General features: G+C 38.6%; 3 protein-coding genes across 3 annotated transcripts; 2 read left to right on the top strand and 1 right to left on the bottom strand.

Moving 5' to 3' along the window:
• Nucleotides 1-1135: 1135 nt before the first annotated feature.
• Nucleotides 1136-8901, top strand: tnfaip8l2b (tumor necrosis factor, alpha-induced protein 8-like 2b). The gene is made up of 3 exons (XM_086312222.1): nt 1136-1620; nt 5994-6317; nt 6957-8901. The coding sequence occupies exons 2-3, from the start codon at nt 6000-6002 to the stop codon at nt 7197-7199; spliced, it is 561 nt and encodes a 186-aa protein (XP_086168348.1). The 5' UTR covers nt 1136-1620; nt 5994-5999; the 3' UTR covers nt 7200-8901.
• On the bottom strand, nt 7768-11001 carry lysmd1 (LysM, putative peptidoglycan-binding, domain containing 1). Its single transcript, XM_086312221.1, has 3 exons — nt 10208-11001; nt 9473-9780; nt 7768-8818 (listed from the first exon to the last, which is right to left on the bottom strand). The coding sequence occupies exons 1-3, from the start codon at nt 10436-10438 to the stop codon at nt 8644-8646; spliced, it is 714 nt and encodes a 237-aa protein (XP_086168347.1). The 5' UTR covers nt 10439-11001; the 3' UTR covers nt 7768-8643.
• Nucleotides 11002-11098: 97 nt separating this feature from the next.
• Nucleotides 11099-15331, top strand: scnm1 (sodium channel modifier 1). The gene is made up of 8 exons (XM_086312220.1): nt 11099-11185; nt 11363-11433; nt 11524-11612; nt 12991-13085; nt 13422-13522; nt 13613-13737; nt 13824-13944; nt 14082-15331. The coding sequence occupies exons 1-8, from the start codon at nt 11135-11137 to the stop codon at nt 14191-14193; spliced, it is 765 nt and encodes a 254-aa protein (XP_086168346.1). The 5' UTR covers nt 11099-11134; the 3' UTR covers nt 14194-15331.
• The last annotated feature ends 1579 nt before the right edge of the window (nt 15332-16910 follow it).

The raw sequence follows: 16910 nt of genomic DNA, 5'->3' as shown, positions 1-16910 counted from the left end.
TGCACGTTCCTTCACAAAAACACACTCGCTCATATGCACAAACATAGGCAAGGGTGTAAACTCTCACTCACAGATATACAGCTGAGTACTCCCTGCTGATGTTTCCTTGTGAGATGTCATTACATGATAAAGAGGAAGCCATCAGGAAACCGCTTAAGCACTACTTCCTGTCTGTTGCCAAGGCGACAGACCTCATTCTGCAATTGCAGAAAAGTTTACCACGACTTTACTCATGTTAATTTCTTGCAGAAGGGCAGGGTAGGTGGCAAAACAAAGAGGCAGGTGTGCTCGATCGGATACTGGTGGGCTGTATCCTGTCCAGGCACTCCTCTTAGTCCAGCTGGGTCTCAGTGCGACTTGTAACCTCAACATCTGACAACAATTACCATTTGCAAATGCTTAGTGGATATGTCTTTTTGAATGGCACAGGCCTCGGCCAAAAGTCTTTCAGCACAGCTGGTTGTCATTCAGAAAAAAAAAATATATAGATAAACACACAGCTCAAGAGGCAGGGGACACTTCCTGATTCTAAATGAATCGTTGAATCGCAGACATTTGCTGTAACTGCTGAGACTTATTGAGACCTTTATGTGTATTTGCATGCCTCCGATTCAGATAAGACTTTATGAGTTTTATGGCCACTGATTGAACAATAGTTCATTCAGGGGAGCAACACTTTTGGACTTTAGTTTTTATTGTAATCTGATAACAACAGAAACATTTCAGCGACAATGCGCTAAGTTAGCTTGTAATTAAAATGTTAGTGTAAAGATTTAAAAAAAATTTAAAATGGACAACTTACTACAACATTATTAAACAACTAAAGAAAAGAACTAATATAAAGCTTTAACTTTGTTAATTATCACATTGGTGCTGTGTTTCTACACAATCTTTAAACATAAAAAAAAAGCTGTAGAACAGTTAGTGATCTCTGACTGTTTGTGTACGTCAGACACACTCCTGGCTACTCATTGTTTTGATTCTACCTTCAAAAAGAGACATGCGGGGAGGGACATGGCGCGCAGCAGAACTGACAGGAGCCACATTCCAGCGAAGGTGAACAGCAGTAAAAAAAAGAGTTAAGCCTCTCCCCTTTCAATGGGCTGCATCACTGGATTATTCGTAAATTCTTTCTGGGTTTTTCACTAGTCAGAACAAGCAGAGGCACAGCGTCAGCAATACAGAGAAGAGCAGGGAAAGAGACAAGCCGATTCAGAGTGCCAAATTGTGAAGAGCGAGGCTAAGAGAGAAATACAGTGGTTTGGAAGAGTTTGAATTTGAATTTCAGAGGGAAACACATGATAGCGTATAGAGAGAGAAAAAGCAAGAGAGAGAGAGCAAGAGAGAGCGAGGGAGAGAGAGACATACACACACACTAAGGGGTGTGTCACAGCAATTTAGTTCCTCAAGGAAGTACAACTCAACATTATCTTAAGAAAAGGGTGGCAAGCACTGACAGAAGCGCTGCAGGAGGGCTCTTTTTAGGTTTTGGTTCTGTTCGTAGTTAAGATGAAGGGATCCCGTTAAATTGACCAGCCTGTGCTGTCAACTTGATACACAGAGCAGAGGCAGACATCTGACACAGACAAGGAGGGAGGGGGACTCAGCACGCACACACAGGTAAGAAACTTCTGCTGTGTTCATATGCCAGTAAAAAAAACAACCTCTGGGACTAGATATCTGTGGTCTCTCCATTTCTTTAATCTCCTAAAAATTAAGAGTATTAATTAAGGGTTTCCAACAGAGGTTAGCTAAGAAGAGGGATGACTGGAAACTGTGTGACTTTGCTTCACTTCCCCATCTTGAACACGAGTTGGAAGATATGCATGTATGCTCACAGTCATGCTGGGACAAGTACAGTGACAGGCACAGATGTAGAGCTCTCAATTTTTTGTTTGCACAGGCTGAGAGTTGCTCAACTCAAATCTCAAGGCAGTGAACTTTAGTTCTTCTTTGGCCTACTTTGATTTGAAGCATGTTAAGCCCAAGCCAAAGACAGTGAAAGCTTGCAACATAGCTCTCATGGCCGCACACATTCAAGGGACAAATACAACGCTGAGGGCCTTTGGTAATGACTCCTTGCCAGTGCGCCAACGGCTCTGTTTCGCTTCCCTTTTGAGGCAGTACAGATGTGTGGCAGGCTTGAACAACTCTGCTAAGTTGTGCAATGTTGAAAGAGAAACTGCAATATCTGCTTTAAGAGGATTTCAAAACGCTTCCTCGTTTAACCTAAACCTATAAAGCAGTCATCTTTACTGAAACAAAAGTATTACTTGGTTAATAACAATAACATAAAGCAAAATTAATTCTTAGAAACCTGTATAAAACACTTTATATACTTATATATTTATATAATTGAAAAACAGGATCACAAACTACAACAATTACCCACAGTTCAAAACATACAACGGAAGTGACATTTTATTCAGCAAGATACTGATCTATTACAAAAACCTGCTGAGTAAGGACACAGAAACTTCTCCTATTTTTTATGCTGTTATTGTCTCAGGTTGTCCAGAATATCATCAGGTACTAATGCAACTACCGCCAATCAATGATGACCTTTCTAAAAATGGCATGACAGACTCGTGTCTCCGAGCTGTTCCCAGAATATTCTCAGTGTTCAGTATGAAAAAAGGCAACTAAAGGGAACATACATTCCTTTAGGTCCCAGAAGCTACAATCCAGTATAGAAATCTCAGGGCTGGTATGAGAAACAGTGAGGATTTCATAGATAATGCTCAGCTGCACTCTAGGAACATTACAAAGAATATTTAGATTGGCTCAGTCAAAGGGGGCGTGCGAGCAGATCTATTTTCATAACACAAAAACAGTAGAATAAACAAAGATGCAAGCACGTAAGTACACACGAAACATCAAACAAATCTTTTATTGCTAAAAAGTTGCAGACAAAAACTGCAGGAAAATGACTTTTGCTTGGCCATACACTCTGTCATCCTTGCAACTAAAAACATGTAGAAACACGAACAAACACAAAAACACTCAGGCTTAATGCTTGAGTCATCTGAGGAATGCTAAATATTTACCTCTCCTGCCTGCCTGGATGACTCCACCAATAAGGACAACTCTCTTTGACTGTCCATTAACCTACCATTTAAAGATTCTGCACTGCCTGGATGTTACAGCAGCTCTGAAACTGATTAAGGCCATCTCTGCTCTGATAGTTCTACTTCTGCATTTTTGTGCTTTTCCTTCCAGCATTAGATTTCACACAGCATGCAGTTTCAGGCATTTGGGAGGGAAACAAACACTTGAACATATAATGGAGTCACTCCCTGTGGATGTCAACAACAAACTGATAAATGCTCAAAGGCCCTCTTCTATCCATTTGTACCAGAAAATTGCTGCTCAACATTGAGCGCATCCTCGACATGATCGACTGAATGATGTCCATTACAAAACACTGGTTTTATGGCAATATGCTGCTGTAGCATCGAAATGTTCCAGTGTTACCCAAACAGCCTCAACCCCCTGACAGCGCTGCATAAAATAAACAATGCTGATGCACAAAAGGCCAAACAGCGACCTGTCTCGTGCTGTGGGAGTTTCACTGTGTGGAATACTGGCTGATGACTGCGCACAGTGCACATCCTTCCGATCCCAGTAGTCTTTTTAGCAAATAAATGAGACTGAAGTATGAAACTGAAATAGCTGTCACACTGCTCTACTTTCATTATCACTGTTAAGGGAAATTAATCTTATGAATGTTTTTGAATTCCCCACAGGGACCCCAAAGCTTTTGTAACAAAGGGAGCTATTAGAAATGTGACACTTGTTTGAAATTAATGGTTGTGCATGTAAAATAAACCCTACTAGAGATATGCTATAAAAGTGACTGTTTGCTTATAATGAATTTTGGAGCTGGGAGTGGGATGCATAACAGTGATGGGGAGAATCACAGCGAGTGCTACTTATTTGCATGATATGATCGTTAATGTGACTCGATCACTTTTTCATTCATGAGTGAATGGTGGAGTCATTTGCTCACACTGCTGACTGTGCATTGCTGGCACTGGGCGACTTGAACATCATATTTTAAATGATGTTGCTAATAACAATAAACAGGGAGGAAAGAAATGCATCACAGGAGTTACAGTTGTTGATAGCTGACAGCTTACAGAAAATATGCGCTTAATAAATAGTGTTTACATCCTGTTTCGACGTTCCACTCAAAGGTAGACCCAGTTAGAAAAATTGAGGTAGCGTGTGGATTCAGGGTGCTCACTTCCTGTTCTTGTTCTAGCACTGATGCAATGTGAAAAAAGCAGGCGCGGACATGCTTGAGCTATGCAGCCTCCCTGCACCCCTCATATACTTGTCCATACAGGCCACAAGTCAGGTTTAGTGCAGAAAATGACTCAGAAAGAGGTTCAGAAACAGTCTTATTAACTGGAGACCTGTTTAGACTTTGAGATTCTGCACATGTGACAATACTAAGTGACACAGGAAGTAGGAGAGAATGCACAGCTGCCTCGGTGGCACTGATGTTTGCTAAAGATACTGCATATCTGTTGATTCTGTGTTACTCATAAAACATGGATTAATATGAAGCAGAAGCTAAGCATTTAGGCTCATGCTTAAGCTGCCGTGTTTCTGGAACTGGAGATATAAGGCTAGAGCTTATCTATTTAGCATTAATATTCTACAAACACACTTGTTTGCTTCATCCATTGTAAGAGTCTTATTGCTGTGATACTTTCAATCTTTGTTCTTTTGGTGATGTGGGAATTAAATCTTATTTTGCTTGCCCACTCTTTGCAACACTCTAACAAGAACATCAGAGAAATCAAATTCAAATGTAGTTTTCCTCTGAGAGTGATCCACTTCATATCTGCTTGCTTCCATGTTAGAGATTAGAGGGAAATTAGATGGAATTAAAAAAGAATTAATTCAAACTGTGTTGACAATCAAAGATAAAACTGTGGATTTTGTAGTTCTGTCATAGTGTGCTGTATGCATGCTGATGACTTCCCGAGGGGGGGGTTCTGTGATGGATGTTAGGTGTGGTTAGAATCCCAGGAGTGAAAATTAAGTGCCTCTGTGGAGGCTCCTCCATGGTAGTTTTCCCTTTTGGCAATGTAAGTACATGTCAGATATCAAAACAAACACTGTAACTAACATAAGATGAAGGCATTGCTTCAGAATTTAACACACTACATGTTCAGTGTTTGTGTCGATGTATGTTTCTAATTTAAAGATGACAAATAAAAGGCTTGAACTGTTACTAATATTGACACTAAGATGGAGTTTTATGATGTGTAAGAAGGGTCAGTGGATGATAATCTGAAAGTTAAAAAGTAATGAGGGAAGACTCGCCACTTTGCTGTAAAACATGTTTCTCCTCCCTTTCCAACAGTTAAACCTTGTAGTCAGCAATCATTCTCCAACTACTCAACTGGAACTGCTGTTTTAAATCGAGGGCAGAAAGAAAAACTGTTTTCTTTTAAGAGTGTACTTGTGTGTCTTCTCCTTTCAGGTTTAAACAGGACCTCTTTAGCACTTCCATGCTAATTCATTCAGCCAAAAAAAGTTGTGCAATCTAGTCTTTACTTGCCTACCAACAGGATTTGCTGTCGATTTACTGTGATGGGTATGGGTAGTGACAGGAAATCTGCCTGAAGAGACAAATTCAAACTTTCAAACTGAAAATGGTTACCAATCAGTTTAATCACAGGAAGCTGAAACTGTAAATGTTGAACATTCTGCCTCTATAGCTGAGAGAACTACACACTGTGTAATGATATCCTGTTGGGCTATTTATGAGCATAAAGTATGAATATTTTATTTCTTTTCACTGCTTTCTTTCTGCAGGTATAATTATGAAATTTTTTTGTCTATACACAAATTTAATTGCGCTCAAACTGAGCTGTAAAATGTTTATGTGGATATTAAAACAGTTGAATAGTTGTATAATAACTTTATCAGGACAGACATTAAAATGAAATATTAAATTAATTGTCTTCATAATTCAGGCAACAATGGATGCGTTCAATGCCAAGGACATGGCCATGAAGGCACAGAAGAAAATCCTCAGCAGCATGGCCACAAAAAGCTCTGTACAAATGTTCATTGATGACACCACCAGTGAGATCCTAGATGAACTGTACCGGGTCTCCAGAGACTACTTGGGAAATAAATCAGAGGCTCAGAAAGTCATCAAAGACCTCATCAAGATTGCAGTCAAGATTGGCGTCCTTTTCAGGAACAACCGCTTCAGCACAGAAGAGCTGGCAGTGGCCCAAGACTTTAAGAAGAAGCTCCACCAGGGAGCAATGACAGCTATCAGTTTCTATGAGGTACACTTCCCAACTTTAATTTTTTAATCCATGATGTATGAGTAAGCATACATCACCTGAAAGAAATTTGTGCCAATGCACTTGTTTTCTAGCTCCAATTGCAAAAGAATGCCAATTACTCTCAAATGGGGAAAATGTTTTGTGCGCAGCATGAACTTCAAGGCTGGAAAATCAGGCAACTTCAAGAGGTTTCTGACCTTAGTTTTTCCACAATAAATGCAATTTGCAGTTGTGTTAATATTTCCAATTAAAACAGATAAATAAATATATTAATCACATGGCATCAAAACGTCCAGGTTAATTCACTGTTGAATAGGATTCTCTTATGCATCAACGCGTGGCTCAGACGTTGCTTTAAAGGGTCGCTTGTTTTATTTCAGTTCCACATAATCAAGTGCTTGTTTCTCTGCTTTGGTAATGTGAGAGAACAATACGTTGATATTGAAACTTCTGTATTGGGATTAAAACTGAATATGCAGGAAGATTAATGATGTAAAATAACAAAAATATGCAATCTCTAAGAAGTCTTTAAACCTGGTAGAATATTCATACATCATATCCTGCTACTTCACATTAAGATATTATACAATTTGACTTGTATGAAATACGTAACATGAATGCATGTCTTGTCTGACGCAGGTGGACTTTACCTTTGAAAAAACAGTGATGGCAGACATCCTGACCAGCTGCAGGGATCTGCTGCTGAAACTGGTCAACACCCACCTCACCACTAAATCTCATGGTCGCATCAACCATGTCTTCAACCATTACTCCGACCCACAGCTCCTGACCCAACTGTACAACCCTGATGGGCCCTTCAGACCCAACCTCACCAAGATCTGTAAAGGACTGAATAAACTAGTGGAGGATGGGACAATATGACATCAGAACTAAATTTCAAACAGACACTGGGAGAACAACAGACAGACTCAACTAGGACTCCGAACTGCTTGTTTTTCTGTTACTGAGGACTGGCAACATAAAACAAGTCATTTGAGAACCAACCTGCTTTCCCATAGTTCTCAAAGAACATGAGGGATACAAAAAAAGCTTTGTGGAGTCATTCAAGTTTTTGATATTTTGGGGCCATAAACATATATTATGTAAGTGATGCTAATCTTCTATTCAGACAGTGTCCAGAGAAAACAAACTTGAAATTAAACAGATATATTCTGCATTGATTATTTTACTAGGACACAAAGTATCATCTAATATTTGTGACTTTGAACTGTATTATTCAGAACTACTGATATTATGCATTATAATCACTGATATGAATCAGGTGGACCGATGCATAAGCAAGTTAGGCCTGGGAACAATACCACTATAGCACAGCACTGCCATCTGGTGGTTAAGATGATGCTTCTGCAGCAACAAACTGTATTTACTGAGGTGTCCAGACAACAATCAAGCCAAAAATAAAGATAATGACCCCAGAGTGCACAATTACTGCGACCATGACTGTATTTTAAAAACATGTTTAGCTCAACAAAAAGACAGACTCTTTACTCATGACTGCTTGGACATCCAATCTATAATTCATGATTTTTGGATCGCAGTAGGGCTTAAAAAATGTTTAAATTCATTGGCCTACTGACTATTCGTTGGTCTTATATGGCAGTTAAAACAGATAAAAATCAACTCCAATTGGACATTAAATCTCCCAAAACAGCTAAATCTACATGTTATACTAAAAGAAATATTTGTTAGCAGTAATGTGAACAAATGTCATTTAACATGGGATAAAAATATGTATTTTAAAACAAACAATACAAAATTGAAAAGACATTAGAAATATAACCTTAACAATACAATCATTGCTATCAAATATTCTAAAGCCTACAACATTTTTTCTTGCATTTTCAGCATTAATAGAAAAACCATCATTCTAACCAGTTCATTGTCATCATCATTATTACAGTAAACACGACTTGTGTTTTAGATTCCATTTCCTAACGTTACAAGTCTGAAAATATGAGGCAGTTACACACAAACCCTTTTTGTGTTGACCATATGATCATCTGACTATAAATATGATTGATTTTTAATTCTTCAAATTTCAAGTTTCCAACTTCCCAGATGTGAATAGTCATATGAAGCTTTTCACAACCTACAGCATGTCTCACCAAATAAATAACAAGTCTACAATTGTGCAATATAAATTTTTAAATGGAAGTGTGAAAACACTTTTATACTTTAAGCAGCAGCGGGATCACCGGGGATTCCTTTTCATTCCTTTATCCGTAACGCTCCATTATTCTGGAGATCAAACAGCGCATCACGGCTCCCTGGGAAAGCTCCATTAATGTTCTGAGTGACAGACATGTCACAGTTCAAAGATCTCATCTTCCTTGTCTCTCAGTTTCCTGGTCAGTTTGGTGACAGTGAGCGGTACTGTCCCCTGTACTGCCATCCTGGAAGATGAAATGACACTCTGTGACCTCGTAAGCGGCCGGCAATCTGATGTCCTGTTGTTGCAAGTTGCTTCTAGTGCAGCAAACCTGGCAAATAAAATAAATATATAACAGAGCAAGTCGTTCAGAGTGTACTGACTTTAGGCTAAATTGATTGGTATTCTTAAAAAAAATATCGCTGTTGCACTGGTACTATCACCAGGCCATTAGAAACTGCATTTAAAGCAGCTATTAAGCATTGGGAATCTTTTGAACAGCCACATTGTGAGTGGCTGATGAAATATTAAGAAGGCCAGAAAGGTGGATGAATATACTTGACATGACAATCTAGGCTAATCTGACTATCAGATACTATCCATGCATATCTATGCTTAGCATCAAAATGCATTATATTTGACCATGACCTCAACATTACTTACACATCAGTGAAGGTACAATATTTGCAAATTACACTGCCACTGACCATTTCTCATGCAGTAATATGTTCCAATATTAACCTGGAGGAAAAAATGTTAATCTGAGTAACATAATATTTCCACTGAACTGTGTTTAGGAATACGAATGGCATGAGTATAATGGCCCAGGGATTATGACTAAAAACATATGCATAAGCAGGACCAACTGATCTAACTATTAGTGACTTAAATACGAAGAGAGTAAGTCTCTGTAATGCTACAAATGACCCTGACTGGACAACAACTGTGCAAAGAAAAGAGCAACCAGCGACAGGCACAGTTATACCTTTTCTCTGCTTCCTGGCATCCTTTGACTGCAGCCTGCTTGGACTGGCTTATCAAGTCATCCAACCTTTTCAAAAAATCCCCTGGAGTGAGATCTTTTCTGTCTTCTTGCTTTTTCTCAGAGGAACTCCCTATGTGTCCATTGTGAAGTGAAGCAGAGTTACCACTGCCTTTGTTGCCATCCTCCTCCGCCACATCCAACCCATTACTGCAGTCATCCAGGTCTGATATCACAGGGATTGTCAAAGACTTCTTCAGGAATATTGAGTCATTGGTGTAAAGCCTGTTTGTTCTTTTGATTTGCTCCATCTGAAAGAGAAGATGTCCTTGTGAACCTTTTGTTAATTAGTATTAGACTTGGCTAAATCAAGTCTCACTTTTACCGAGATCAGTAGGCAGACAGGAAACCAAATAAATACATGCCATTTTAAGGCAAACACTTTTTCATAGTATGCCCTAACAGCTGAATAAACAACTTAATTATGTAGTTGAACGTTTTGTTGAACCACTGAGATAACCTACCTCAATAAATATGAAAATAAAACAACGACTATAAGAAAAGTGAATATTCACCCACATTTACATTTCAGTATTGGCAAATCAAGTATTCAGTTAGAAGACATCATATCGCAACAAGTAAATTTCAATATAAGCTTAATATGAACTGTTAAAGGCGCAAAAAATGAATACTTGAACTAATTCAGTCTCAGAGTCAAATCAACACAGTCATACTCACAGACACTCCATACTTCAGCGCCAGGCCTTGCAGTGTCTCTCCCGGCTGAATTATATGTTCAATGCGTCTCTGGTGCACCGGGGACAGCGGAGATCGGATCAAACTGCCGTAAGATCTTGTGCGGTTCCCTCGGAGTAGGCCGTCCCCTCCGGCTGGTAGTGGAGCTCGCTCCCCTGACATTGTCGTAAAACACTTATATTGTTCTTTTTTCGTGTGGTGGTAAACAACCATGTGGGCCTAAAATGCGCTTACCAGCGAACTTCACTGCTGATAACATCTTTACAATAATGGCTTCCGCTTTAGCCCATAACTATCAAACTAGCAGCTTAGTTAGCCTGCTAGCTAAGGCTATCAACTTAATTAATGTCGTCGCGCGTTATTTTTCCAAGCGTTCAATATTTTCTCCAAATGACAGCCGTTTAAACTCTATAGAAAATTTCTTGGATTACAAATATAACGTACCTTATCTGTCAAATACACACCTAAAAGTCGCTGAAAAACTTGTTTTCAAAACTCTTGCAGTCAGCTGTCTACAACCATATGTTGCCATGGCTGCCGTGTTCACTGACTAGTCCGATGATTCGCCACAACGTGTTGACTGTAGGGGAAAATTGTGCGTTTTATATTAAGTTGACAGAGTTTGGTTTTTTTTTTCGCAAATTTAGTAAATATGAACTATAGCCACAAATCGAGCTTTCAAATGACTATGCGGACTTTATGTTATAAAAACAAGCAGATATCGTTGTAGTTCCGATAGCCGGAACAATTATCCACCTCAAAGCTGAGCACATAGGGGGGGGGGAGTTGTCTATATTTCCCATCTTCCGTTTGTCCATGAATGCAGCATTGCTATTAGCTTATATATTATAGCCAAGAAGCTATACGCTGCTATTCAGATTAGTTTTTAGATTATCGATCATAACAGTTATGTCTTTTAAAAGAGAAGGTGATGATAAAAGCCAGCTGAATCTCCTTAAGGTATGGATCAATTTGCAGCATTTTATGTTGGCTTAATAACAGAGACTTCAGCTAAGAGCACACATGCGGCTAGTGTTAGCATCTTTAAGCTAACAACATATTGTAGTTATTTCTTTGGAGAATAAAATAAGTAGTAATACTTACATACTATCTAACGTTATTCACTTCGTTTTACAGAAACGTCGTGTGGCAGACCTTTTGTCTAATTTTATTCCAGAAGATGAGGCTGCTCTTATGAAAAACGGAAGGTGAAGTGAACTTCAAAACATTGATATGTTTGGGAAAGAAAAACTTGTGTAGCTAATGGCATTAAATGTAATTTATCCCTTATCTTATAGGTACACTTGCCTTGTGTGTTCCTACCGTCCTGTGTTTGATACAGTCGACATGTTGGCAGTCCACAGAAAAGGAAAGAGGCATCTAGACGGTGAGCACCTTGAACCTGTAAAGTTATTTAAAGCAATTTGGGGACCCAGGGGACCTGAAGTTTCGCTCCCAGTCTTATTAAGAAGCACTGTATCAAGGGTTAGCCATCTGCACAGCATTTCTATCCCTTGTCTTTCGCCCTATTAATTGAGACAGTGCCCCATATTTTAAATGGCTCTGCATTTCAAAGTCAATGCTGCAGGAGGGGCACTTGTATGAGGTCGTGCTATCATCTGAGGTGCTGTGAAGTGCAGGTTAATATGCCATCCTTGCTACATATGCTACACAAAATCAGAGGAATACAGATACATAAACTATGCATATTTAATACAATCTGCTCAAAAATAAAATACAACACTGAAGACTGAAAAGCTACTTGTGAGAGGGAGAAGCTACATAACTAACTGAGGATCAAAGAAAGAGATGTGCTGGTCAGTAGTTGTGTCCTCAGTAAAATGCCAATGTAGTCATCAGGCAAAACAACAGTCAAAACAAGACCTGTATTGTAATTTGATGCAGCAGTTGAGAACCCAACAGAGTAAATGAATACACTCAATAAAACTCAAAAGCAGCAGCCAGGGGGAAATTTTGTATTGGATTTGTAGATAATCAAGTCAAGATAATCAAGATAACAAAGAGTTGAAATATTGGAAAGTTCAGTAGTTTTTGGATTGCGTCATTGGTAAGCTGTTTTTGTGTGTCTTTTCTAATGCTGCGTCACAGAGAGTAGTTTTTCTTTTCAAATTATCTGGATTTGATATCCCCTCATTATTTGGAAGAATTAAAAACCCAAACAATTATACATTGTCGCACTTTTTTACGCTAAAACTGTATATTTACAAGTACATAGGGATAAGTAAAAATTCCATGCTTTTGAATTTATGTTAGTTTTTCCATCACTTTAAATGGCTGTCAAACAAATTGTACTCTTTAAGTATCAGAGTCTTGTACAACTATCTAATTTTTCTTCACCTCATTTTTTTTTTTTTTTTTTTTAAATATCCAACTTTTCTCATTCGGAAAAGCAAAACTCTGTCTGTTGTCTCTTACACAAACAGTCAAAGACAAGCATGTGTACCCTGGAGGTTTTCTTTATTTTCTGATGAAAAAATGCCGGAAAGTGTATTTTGAATAAGGGTATCACCGTATAACATGTATGTTAGATAAATTACAGCATATAAAAAATGTTGTTTTTACCTACATTTCGATACGAGTTTAATTTCTACAGTATGAAGGTAAAGTTTTGCACGTCTTCATGATATCTACCAAACTTGCTGTACTTCAAAGGGAAACGAGTATGACTTTTTTTTTTTTCAGGTTTGGTTCATTTTACATTGACTTTTTAGTAAACCCAATTGTTTGTTGTGTGTTCTACTCAGGGCTAAAAGCATTTTATGGCAAGAAAGCACGGCTGAAGACTGAAATAACAAAACGGCAACATGAAAACTATGTCCAGGCTGAAGAAAAAAGGCAGGTCAGTAACTGTTAATCATGCGTTCTCTGTCAAGGTTACAAGTCTCTCATAGCCAACAGAAAAAAGCTGTGTTTAACAAAGCAACAACAGATGAGAACCAGCTGGGTCATTCTGCCAGCAGACAGTCAATGAATCATCACAGGAAAAACATCACAAGCTCGACAGATGTAATCTTTCATTACTGCATGACATTGTTATTCCATGCTGTCTCCTGTTAAATTACTTATGTGGTGCCCGTGTGACTACCATATGACCCTAACAAATTACACCTTACTAAACAATTCAGTGTAGTTGTGTAATGGTGGAAAATATGAGCTACTCTTGTTGTGATTTCAGGAGCCCTCCAGTTCAGCCCCATTACTAGCACAAACACGGAAGCTCACCCATCATGCTTTGCTGAAAACGGTACCATATAACAGCTGCCATAGAAAAACCAGGTGAGTGATTACTTGGTATGAGAGTTGTTGTCTGTATTTAAAGCCATACAATAAAAAACACAATTTAAATTATTTGTCATTCTTTTTAAGTACAAAATCTGAAAAAGTGACAGCAAGCACCAGCTCAAACCCCAGTGACAACATGACATCTGCATGCTGGGAGTCTGGCATTTCAGTGAACACGTCACAAAGCAACTCTACTGTCTGTTCAACAGGTAAGATCTGCTAGAGAAAATGTTTTATTGTCAGCTTTTATTTTGAGCAAACCTCGGTCATGATTTTGCTTCAACTCCTTTTGTAGCCAATAACGAGCCACATCCATCAAAAGATACTGCCGAATGTCAGGCTGCAGAGAGACAGGAGGCTGAACCCATTACTGCTCAGAGGAAGAGGGAGCTGGAGCACTATCTCAAACTGAAAAGGTGCCTAAATGTTGTGGGACTTTCACTTTCTAATGTTCTACATTTTCACTACTTTTATCACATCTGCATGTAGGTCACTATTAGATTTTCAGTGCATTTCATCTATTTTTTTTGTTGTTGTTGTTGTTTTATCATAGTGACGGGTGGCTGCAAGACCACAGCGGCAAGTGGGTTAAAGACGAGAATGTCGAGTTTGATTCAGATGAGGAAGAGCCGCTCACGCTTGCCCCAGCGCCTGCAAATAAATGAGAGCACCAGAATGGTGTGGACACACAGATAAAACCTGTACCACAGTGGTACGTTCACGAGGCACAGTGCTGCATAAAACAGACAGCTCAATGTGAAAACAAAAATTTAACAGATTTATTCTGTTCATCAGCCTTTTTATGTTTTGTTTTTTTTGTTGTTTTTTTGTTTGTTTGTTTGTTTTTTAAAGCTACTGAGTGTTCAGCGTCGAACTATTTCTTCCATCCAGGATGTGATCAATAGAGGTTGCTACAGAGTCAGTCTTTATTCAAGTGACAACTTTTCATATCCAGTTATATTTTATGCTTAAGGCTGAACCTTTGTTGGCTTATCATAGTCCACCCTGAAAAGCATTGAGTTGCAGGAAAGTGACAAGAATTAACCAATGGTCTCTGAATTTGAGTACTTATATTCTCTAACAGCTTACTTATCAGGGAGGAAATCCCTCTACACCCATAAAGAGTCCTGAATGGAAGAGTCTGAAATCGTTTACACCTGTGACAGAGACAAACCACTCAGTTACCGGCACTTTTCCTTAAAATGTTCTGTGAATATTTTTTGTTACATTAAAATCCAACACCGCTCCTCCAATCTGTTGAAAAGATTTGTGTAATGTGACCTCTGCTTGTGACCCTCCCCCCCCGACAGGTTGTGCTTCTTCATGCGGGAAGAGCAAGTTTGTCCCAAAGATGTGTTAAGATTTGGCTCTTTTGTCTGCTGCATGTTTGATTCCCTACTTGCACAAGCAGATTAAGGTAACATCAGAATTCTGGGAAAGGTGATTTTGGAAATATTCATATTCAATACGACTGACCAAACTCTTCATGTTATTAAGAAGTTGGAAAATACTCAAATTGGCATTTGCCTGATTATCTGGCAGAAATTCAGAACATTTTTAAAATCTGTATAGAATTTATACATTAAAACATCTGCCTTAGCTTTAAAGACATAAAGATTAAGACTGAAAAAGTCATCCTGGACTGTTGAACAACTTTCTTCTTTTGTGGTGGATCACTCACAAAACATTGTCCCAACATATGTGATAGCTCTGTTTTTTAAAACTTGTTATTGTGATGTAGTTGGGGGTTTGTGTTCATTAAATGAAATTAGTTTTATAAGAAAATCATTCTCATTCTTGATCACCAGGATGTTCTTTTGCCAAAACATCCCGCCTGAACATGAAACATCTTAGAAGTCTGGAAAGACTGGATAAACTGTGCCATCCTCAGTGACATTAGCCTTACATCTTTTTCATGGCTCCTCTAGAATGAAAGAAGCAGGTTTAAAAGCTCGGGCAACAATTTTCAGCTGAACTTCTGACCTTTATAATTATTGTGACTCTTTTCATTACCCTTTTCTTGTTCATCGTGTCCTTTCCATTTGAGTTCAGTGAGCTCTGTCTGATACGATCAATTCTCAGCCAGCTTTCCTATAAATCAGCAGCAGATTGGCTGTATTGGTGCTAATCTGTGCGTTCGTTTAAAGCTCCTCTCAGCACAGTTGGTATAAATTGGATAACATCAGGGTCAGTGGAAGGGGGCAAAGGGACTTAACATGGGTTAGTTTCTGATGACATGGCTAATATGTTTCAGAAGCTCACTCACTTCATTAGTTTGGAGTTAAGAGCGTCACCACGGTCTTAAAACGTCTTTGTAGGGATTTGGAAGTATGTTAGAGCGTTTTAAGACAAATTCAAATCTGATATTTCAGTATTACTGTTTACGAAACAGTAGAAGCATAAATACAATGTGGTGAATACATTTGTGACAGGGTTACAGTCCAAAAATACATCAGTGTTTTACTGGAAACTAAGAAGTGGAAGAGAAACTCTCAGAATAGATGTGGTAAGGCAACACTGACTTGAAAGTTTTACACAAAGCCAAATGTCAGTGAAGCTTGCAGTTTTAAAATGTGACCTTTGAGAAATCTAAAAAGCATATGTGGTCTTGTCAAACTTGACATTAGGTGAGAAGTCTTTCAAGAAATGGATTAATGAAACGAGAGGTGGAAGGCAGGGATGCAAGCAATGCTGTGAAAATCCTGAGAGGTTAGCAGCTGTTTCTGCTCATAAATTTCTGTGGGTGCATTAGGGTGCAACCCTCTTAAAGTTAGTTCTTATATTTGGAACAAGGTAACTCAAGCTCAGTGGGCTAGGATCCGTTTCACATTTGCGTTGGGCCGGGTGGGATGTAAAAATAGCTCAGGTGCCTGGAGGAAGTCTAAAGATCAGAAGAAACTGTAAGCGATTAAAGGGCTGTGATTTATTAAATCAAGGGTTTTTTTTGAGGGGGGGGGGTTACCTAAAATGCTGAATGTGTTAGTTTTAGGAAATAATTTCATATAATATTTACCACAGAAAATGAGATTATGATTATAACAGTTCCGATTATGTATAGTGCTGTGAAAAACTATTTGCACCCCTTCTGATTTCTTAAATGTTTCAGATCATCAAGTAAATTTTAATATTAGACGAAGATAACCTGTAGAATGCAGTTTTTAAAAATCATTTCATTTATTAAGGGGAAAAGAGTTATCCAAACCTACTTGCCCCCTAAACCTTATAACTGGTTGTGCCACCCATGACGGCAAAAACTGCAACCAAGCTTTTGTAAGGAATTTTGAATTGAAGGGATGAAGAATTTTGGTCTGCTGTTCTTTGCAGAATAGTTTTCATGCAGTCACACTGGAGAGTTTTCCTGCATGAACCTGTTTAACGACTC

The sequence above is a fragment of the Aulonocara sp. 'chitande type north' Nkhata Bay genome, linkage group LG11, assembly GCF_057382095.1.
Source record: "Aulonocara sp. 'chitande type north' Nkhata Bay isolate Kocher_YH1m ecotype deep benthic linkage group LG11, A_spYH_male_GT1.1, whole genome shotgun sequence".
Lineage (NCBI taxonomy): Eukaryota > Metazoa > Chordata > Actinopteri > Cichliformes > Cichlidae > Aulonocara > Aulonocara sp. 'chitande type north' Nkhata Bay.
The sequence above is the reverse complement of the archived record's forward strand: the minus strand, read 5'-3'. Positions and strand labels throughout refer to the sequence as shown.